General features: G+C 42.7%; 1 protein-coding gene across 1 annotated transcript in view; it reads left to right on the top strand.

The window, feature by feature from the left end:
- The first annotated feature begins 3,407 nt into the window (after positions 1 to 3,407).
- Positions 3,408 to 8,808, top strand: part of LOC124045455 — a 38,750-nt gene continuing 33,349 nt past the window's right edge. The window contains exon 1 of the mRNA XM_046364758.1: positions 3,408 to 3,582. Within this exon, the coding sequence (XP_046220714.1) occupies positions 3,487 to 3,582 (96 nt within the window). The 5' untranslated portion in view covers positions 3,408 to 3,486. The remainder of the gene's footprint in view (positions 3,583 to 8,808) is intronic.

An 8,808-nucleotide genomic window follows, 5' to 3' on the forward strand; every position in this document is an offset into this window, starting at 1 on the left:
GTCATCATCATCTTTCTCCTGTCCTCTACCCTCCAGTCCTTTCCCCATGCCCGTCCTCTCCTCTCTCCGTCCTCTCTCCTCTCTTCTCCTTTCCCCTCCTCACTCCAGTCCTCTCCTATCCATTCCTCTCTCCAGTCCTCTCCCCTCCTCTCCCCTTTCCCATCATCTCCACTCTCATCTGGCCAGTCCTCTCCTCTCTCCGTCCTCTCCTCTCACCTTCACGCTGCAGTCCTCTCTATCAACAGAAACCTTGGAGCAATTAGGGTTAAGTGCCTTGCTCAGGGGCACATCGACTCATTTGAACTAGCGACCTCTAACCGCGAGGCTACCTGCCGCTCTATATGTCCCTGAGAAACCTGTCCTTGAATAGAGTAGATGTGTCCAAACCTTTGACTGGTACTGTTATGTTAGCAAAAAAAACAACATATTGAGAACTTATTTTGCATGGGTTTTTGTGTGTTAAGAGTTAGGAAAGCATTCCCTAAATGTCAAACAGAACACAGTTACAATGTTATCAGAATATCCAATATTTCTAGTTCTAGACTCGTTTCCTATTTCCTGACACAAACCGGTACACCTGGAAACGACTACCTTACAGTGAATCCAGAAAGTATTCAAAGCCTTTGACCTTTTGACCATTTGACCTTTTGTTACGTCACAACCTTATTCTAAAATTGATCGACTTAAAACATTTCTTCATCAATCTACACACAAGCGAAAACAGGTTTCTACAAATGTTCATATTTGTATTCAGACCCTTTGCTATGAGACTCAAAATTGAGATCAGGTGCATCCTGTTTCCATTGATCGTCCTTGAGATGTTTCTACAACTTAATTGGAGTCCACCTTTGGTAAATTCAATTGATTGGACATGATTTGGAAAGGTACACACCTGTCTTTATAAGGTCCCACAGTTGACCAAGACATGAGGTCAAAGGAGTTGTATGTAGAGCTCCGAGACAGGATTGTGTCGAGGCACTGATCTGGGGAACATTTCTGCTACATTGAAGGTCCCCAAGAACACAGTGCCCTCCATCATTTTTAAATAGAGGAAGTTTGAAACAACCAAGACGAGTAAAGGGTCTGAATACTTATGTAAATGTAATATTTTTTTATTTTTATACATTTGCAAACATTTCTAAAATCTAACTAAACTGTTTCATTATGGGGTTTTGTGATGTCATTATGGTGTATTGTGATGTCATTATGGTGTAGTGTGATGTCATTATGGGGTATTGTGATGTCATTATGGTGTATTGTGATGTCATTATGGTGTAGTGTGATGTCATTATGGGGTATTGTGATGTCATTATGGTGTATTGTGATGTCATTATGGGGTATTGTGTGTAGATTGATGAGGGGAAAAAACTAGTAGTGGAGTTTGGAGTGTGACTGTTTGAGGTTGTGGACAGGGGTCTTTTATACTGATAAGTTCAAACAGGTGCCATTAATACAGGTAACGAGTGGAGGACAGAGGAGCCTCTTAAAGAAGAAGTTACAGGTCTGTGAGAGCCAGAAATCTTGCTTGTTTGTAGGTGACCAAATACTTATTTTCCACCATAATTTGCAAATAAATTCATTAAATATCCTACAATGTGATTTTCTGGATGTTTTTCCTCATTTTGTCTGTCATAGTTGAAGTGGACCTATGATGAAAATTACAGGCCTCTCTCATATTTTTAAGTGGGAGAACTTGCACAATTGGTGGCTGACTAAATACTTTTTTGCCCCACTGTATATCCGACTGTCTCTCTTTCTCTCCATCTCTTTCTCTATTTTTAGCTATAGCATATTTGGTGTAATGTATGTAATTGGCCCTTAATTATAAAATATTAATAATCACGTTGTGGTTATTTGCTGCTTGTATGCAGTATGCAGTATGCAGTATGCAGTATGCAGTTGGATATTATAGTGACACATGGTGGCAGTAGTGGCTCAGTTGAGTTTTATCATCATCTTCACAGAATCATCAACCATCACAGAACCTTTACAGAACCATCACAGAACCTTTACAGAACCATCACAGAACCTTTACATAACATCACAGAACCTTTACAGAACCTTTACAGAACCATCACAGAACCTTTACAGAACATCACAGAACCTTTACATAACATCACAGAACCTTTACAGAACCTTTACAGAACCATCACAGAACCTTTACAGAACATCACAGAACCTTTACAGAACCATCATAGAACCTTTACAGAACCATAACATAACCTTTACAGAACCTTTACAGAACCATAACAGAACCTTTACAGAACACCACAGAACCTTTACAGAACCATAACAGAACCTTTACAGAACCATCATAGAACCATTACAGAACCATAACAGAACCTTTACAGAACCATCATAGATCCTTTACAGAACCATTATAGAACCATTACAGAACCTTTACAGAACACCACAGAACCATAACAGAACCTTTACAGAACATCACAGAACCTTTACATAACCATAACAGAACCGTTACAGAACCATAACAAAACCTTTACAGAACACCACAGAACCATAACATAACCATAACAGAACCTTTACAGAACCATAACAGAACCTTTACAGAACACCACAGAACCTTTACATAACCATAACAGAACCTTTACAGAACCATAACAGAACCTTTACAGAACCATCATAGATCCTTTACAGAACCATTATAGAACCATTACAGAACCATAACAGAACCTTTACATAACCATAACAGAACCTTTACAGAACCAGAACAGAACCTTTACAGAACCATCATAGATCCTTTACAGAACCATTATAGAACCATTACAGAACCATAACAGAACCTTTACAGAACACCACAGAACCGTTACAGAACCATAACAGAACCTTTACAGAACCATAACAGAACCTTTACAGAACCATAACAGAACCTTTACAGAACACCACAGAACCTTTACATAACCATAACAGAACCTTTACAGCACCATGAGAGAAGTGCCTGTTTCGTTTGTGGTTTAACATGTGGTTGTTAGTTTCACAAAGGCCTTGGCGTCAAAACCGTAGCATAGCTTTCACGCGTAAACCGAACATTTCCTCATGGTTTATACGCTGTCATGCACTCCCCGATCTGCTGTATGTCTCCTTGTACACATATTAGATTGACTCGTGGTTGTCTAGATGATGATTCTACATAATGATTTCACTGCCTGCTGTGGAACAGCATTGTCATGGTGTTTCCATCCAACACAAATAGGGCATCCAGCATCTGTGTTTCTTCAGACACTCATTTATTATATTCCTCACGTATTCTTCACCATCTCTGTGCTCTCATTGTCCCTCTCTCCTTTTCTCTCCTCCCGCCGCCCTCTCTTTCTCGTGTCCCTTCCCTTCGCTCTGGATGCTAAAGCTCCTCCCCCCGCCCTCTCTTTCTCGTGTCCTCCCTCCCTCCTGTGTTCATCTCTCCAGCTCTCAGGGTGACAGTCAGTGTTGGTTTTCTCCTCGTTGGGGCAGCCTCATCTCTCCTGAAGGATGTCGGGCCCTCTGACTAACAGCTGCAGCTTTAGCTCTGCGCTCTTCCTGCTGTCTCTCTCCGTGGTCCTCCTCCTCCCGCCGCTGCACGCTAAGGTAAGAGAGATGCTAGCATCACCTCAGCTCATAATCACATCACATAATTCTATTAGATTCTATTGGAATCAGCGACCACCCTTTTATTTATTTAACCTTTATTTAACCAGGCAAGTCAGTGAAAAACAAATTCTTATTTTCAATGACGGCCTAGGAACAGTGGGTTAACTGCCTGTTCAGGGGCAGAACGACAGATTTGTACCATGTCACCTCGGGGATTTGAACTTGCAACCTTCTGGTAACTAGTCCAACGCTCTAACCACTAGGCTACCCTGCCACCTCTACACTCCAACCACTAGACAACTTGCCACCTCTACACTCTAACCACTAGGCTACCCTGCCACCTCTACACTCTAACCACTAGGCTACCCTGCCACCTCTACACTCTAACCACTAGGCTACCTGCCACCTCTACACTCTAACCACTAGGCTACCTGCCTCCTCTACACTCTAACCACTAGACTACCTGCCACCTCTACACTCTAACCACTAGGCTACCTGCCACCTCTACACTCTAACCACTAGGCTACCCTGCCGCCTCTACACTCTAACCACTAGGATACTTGCCTCCTCTACACTCTAACCACTAGGCTACCCTGCCGCCTCTACACTCTAACCACTAGGCTACCCTGCCACCTCTACACTCTAACCACTAGGCTACCCTGCCACCTCTACACTCTAACCACTAGGCTACCCTGCCACCTCTACACTCTAACCACTAGGCTACCCTGCCGCCTCTACACTCTAACCACTAGGCTAGGCTCTACCTCTAACCACTGCCGCCGCCTCTCTACACTCTAACCACTAGGCTACCCTGCCGCCTCTACACTCTAACCACTAGGCTACCTGCCGCCTCTACACTCTAACCACTAGGCTACCTGCCGCCTCTACACTCTAACCACTAGGCTACTCTGCCGCCTCTACACTCTAACCACTAGGCTACCCTGCCACCTCTACACTCTAACCACTAGGCTACCCTGCCACCTCTACACTCTAACCACTAGGCTACCCTGCCGCCTCTACACTCTAACCACTAGACAACCTGCCACCTCTACACTCTAACCACTAGGCTACCCTGCCGCCTCTACACTCTAACCACTAGGCTACCCTGCCGCCCCTTGACACATATATTTATGTATTGTTGGGTTCACAGGAGGCTGGTGGCACCTGAATTTAGGAGGATGGGCTTGTGGTAATGGCTGCAGCGGAATTAGTTGAATGGTATCAAATACATTTAAAAAACATGGTTTTCATGTGTTTCCATGGTTTCCATGGTTTTCATGTGTTTCCATGGTTTCCATGGTTTCCATGGTTTTCACGTGTTTGATACCATTTCATTCGCTCCGTTCCGGACGTTATTATGAGCCGTCCTCCCTTCACCAGCCTCCTGTGGCTGGGTTATGTTGTTTGAATGCGCTGTTGATCCTTGGAGGCATGTTTTTCTCCGTTTGTTGTGTGTCGGGGATGATGAGTCATCAATAAGCTAACTGATTATTCCGTAGTTGCCATGGTGCCGTGAGGAATCCTTGACACACAGTAAATATTGCAGACATTGCTACATGTTTTAACTTTTAAGTGTTTTGTTGTTGCATTTTTTGAGTATTTTTTTTGCAAAACTACTTTTTTTTATTTGCTAACCCCTTAGGGGTGATGGTTTATCAGTTCCCTCAGTGTGTTTATCTGTTCCCTCAGTGTGTTTATCTGTTTATCTGTTCCCTCAGTGTGTTTATCTGTTCCCTCAGTGTGTTTATCTGTTCCCTCAGTGTGTTTATCTGTTCCCTCAGTGTGTTTATCTGTTCCCTCAGTGTATTTATCTGTTCCCTCAGTGTGTTTATCTGTTCCCTCAGTGTGTTTATCTGTTCCCTCAGTGTGTTTATCTGTTCCCTCAGTGTGTTTATCTGTTCCCTCAGTGTGTTTATCTGTTTATCTGTTCCCTCAGTGTGTTTATCTGTTCCCTCAGTGTGTTTATCTGTTCCCTCAGTGTGTTTATCTGTTCCCTCAGTGTGTTTATCTGTTCCCTCAGTGTGTTTATCTGTTCCCTCAGTGTGTTTATCTGTTTATCTGTTCCCTCAGTGTGTTTATCTGTTCCCTCAGTGTGTTTATCTGTTCCCTCAGTGTGTTTATCTGTTCCCTCAGTGTGTTTATCTGTTCCCTCAGTGTGTTTATCTGTTCCCTCAGTGTGTTTATCTGTTCCCTCAGTGTGTTTATCCGTTTATCTGTTCCCTCAGTGTGTTTATCTGTTCCCTCAGTGTGTTTATCTGTTTATCTGTTCCCTCAGTGTGTTTATCTGTTCCCTCAGTGTGTTTATCTGTTCCCTCAGTGTGTTTATCTGTTCCCTCAGTGTGTTTATCTGTTCCCTCAGTGTGTTTATCTGTTTATCTGTTCCCTCAGTGTGTTTATCTGTTCCCTCAGTGTGTTTATCTGTTCCCTCAGTGTGTTTATCCGTTTATCTGTTCCCTCAGTGTGTTTATCAGTTCCCTCAGTGTGTTTATCTGTTCCCTCAGTGTGTTTATCTGTTCCCTCAGTGTGTTTATCTGTTCCCTCAGTGTGTTTATCTGTTCCCTCAGTGTGTTTATCAGTTTATCTGTTCCCTCAGTGTGTTACTCTGTTCCCTCAGTGTGTTTATCTGTTTATCTGTTCCCTCAGTGTGTTTATCTGTTCCCTCAGTGTGTTTATCTGTTCCCTCAGTGTGTTCGTCCGTTCCCTCAGTGTGTTTATCTGTTTATCTGTTCCCTCAGTGTGTTTATCTGTTCCCTCAGTGTGTTTATCTGTTCCCTCAGTGTGTTTATCTGTTCCCTCAGTGTGTTTATCAGTTTATCTGTTCCCTCAGTGTGTTTATCTGTTTATCTGTTCCCTCAGTGTGTTTATCTGTTCCCTTAGTGTGTTTATCTGTTCCCTCAGTGTGTTTATCTGTTCCCTCAGTGTGTTTATCAGTTCCCTCAGTGTGTTTATCAGTTCCCTCAGTGTGTTTATCTGTTCCCTCAGTGTGTTTATCCGTTTATCAGTTCCCTCAGTGTGTTTATCTGTTTATCTGTTCCCTCAGTGTGTTTATCAGTTCCCTCAGTGTGTTTATCTGTTCCCTCAGTGTGTTTATCTGTTCCCTCAGTGTGTTTATCTGTTCCCTCAGTGTGTTTATCTGTTTATCAGTTCCCTCAGTGTGTTTATCTGTTCCCTCAGTGTGTTTATCTGTTACCTCAGTGTGTTTATCTGTTCCCTCAGTGTGTTTATCTGTTCCCTCAGTGTGTTTATCAGTTCCCTCAGTGTGTTTATCTGTTCCCTCAGTGTGTTTATCTGTTTATCAGTTCCCTCAGTGTGTTTATCTGTTCCCTCAGTGTGTTTATCTGTTCCCTCAGTGTGTTTATCAGTTCCCTCAGTGTGTTTATCTGTTCCCTCAGTGTGTTTATCCGTTTATCAGTTCCCTCAGTGTGTTTATCTGTTTATCTGTTCCCTCAGTGTGTTTATCTGTTCCCTCAGTGTGTTTATCTGTTCCCTCAGTCTGTTTATCTGTTCCCTCAGTGTGTTTATCTGTTTATCTGTTCCCTCAGTGTGTTTATCTGTTCCCTCAGTGTGTTTATCTGTTTATCTGTTCCCTCAGTGTGTTTATCTGTTACCTCAGTGTGTTTATCTGTTCCCTCAGTGTGTTTATCTGTTCCCTCAGTGTGTTTATCTGTTCCCTCAGTGTGTTTATCTGTTCCCTCAGTGTGTTTATCTGTTCCCTCAGTGTGTTTATCTGTTCCCTCAGTGTGTTTATCCGTTTATCTGTTCCCTCAGTGTGTTTATCTGTTCCCTCAGTGTGTTTATCTGTTCCCTCAGTGTGTTTATCTGTTCCCTCAGTGTGTTTATCTGTTCCCTCAGTGTGTTTATCTGTTCCCTCAGTGTGTTTATCTGTTCCCTCAGTGTGTTTATCTGTTCCCTCAGTGTGTTTATCAGTTCCCTCAGTGTGTTTATCAGTTCCCTCAGTGTGTTTATCTGTTCCCTCAGTGTGTTTATCAGTTCCCTCAGTGTGTTTATCTGTTCCCTCAGTGTGTTTATCAGTTCCCTCAGTGTGTTTATCTGTTCCCTCAGTGTGTTTATCTGTTTATCTGTTCCCTCAGTGTGTTTATCTGTTTATCTGTTCCCTCAGTGTGTTTATCTGTTCCCTCAGTGTGTTTATCTGTTCCCTCAGTGTGTTTATCTGTTCCCTCAGTGTGTTTATCTGTTCCCTCAGTGTGTTTATCTGTTCCCTCAGTGTGTTTATCTGTTCCCCCAGTGTGTTTATCTGTTCCCTCAGTGTGTTTATCTGTTTATCTGTTCCCTCAGTGTGTTTATCTGTTCCCTCAGTGTGTTTATCCGTTTATCTGTTCCCTCAGTGTGTTTATCTGTTACCTCAGTGTGTTTATCTGTTCCCTCAGTGTGTTTATCTGTTCCCTCAGTGTGTTTATCTGTTTATCTGTTCCCTCAGTGTGTTTATCTGTTCCCTCAGTGTGTTTATCTGTTCCCTCAGTGTGTTTATCTGTTCCCTCAGTGTGTTTATCTGTTCCCTCAGTGTGTTTATCTGTTCCCTCAGTGTGTTTATCTGTTCCCTCAGTGTGTTTATCTGTTCCCTCAGTGTGTTTATCCGTTTATCTGTTCCCTCAGTGTGTTTATCTGTTCCCTCAGTGTGTTTATCTGTTCCCTCAGTGTGTTTATCTGTTCCCTCAGTGTGTTTATCTGTTCCCTCAGTGTGTTTATCTGTTCCCTCAGTGTGTTTATCTGTTCCCTCAGTGTGTTTATCTGTTCCCTCAGTGTGTTTATCTGTTCCCTCAGTGTGTTTATCTGTTCCCTCAGTGTGTTTATCAGTTCCCTCAGTGTGTTTATCTGTTCCCTCAGTGTGTTTATCAGTTTATCTGTTCCCTCAGTGTGTTTATCTGTTCCCTCAGTGTGTTTATCTGTTCCCTCAGTGTGTTTATCTGTTCCCTCAGTGTGTTTATCTGTTCCCTCAGTGTGTTTATCTGTTTATCTGTTCCCTCAGTGTGTTTATCTGTTCCCTCAGTGTGTTTATCTGTTTATCTGTTCCCTCAGTGTGTTTATCTGTTCCCTCAGTGTGTTTATCTGTTCCCTCAGTGTGTTTATCTGTTCCCTCAGTGTGTTTATCTGTTCCCTCAGTGTGTTTATCTGTTTATCTGTTCCCTCAGTGTGTTTATCTGTTCCCTCAGTGTGTTTATCTGTTCCCTCAGTGTGTTTATCTGTTCCCTCAGTGTGTTTATC

This window comes from Oncorhynchus gorbuscha, linkage group LG10 (assembly GCF_021184085.1).
Source record: "Oncorhynchus gorbuscha isolate QuinsamMale2020 ecotype Even-year linkage group LG10, OgorEven_v1.0, whole genome shotgun sequence".
Lineage (NCBI taxonomy): Eukaryota > Metazoa > Chordata > Actinopteri > Salmoniformes > Salmonidae > Oncorhynchus > Oncorhynchus gorbuscha.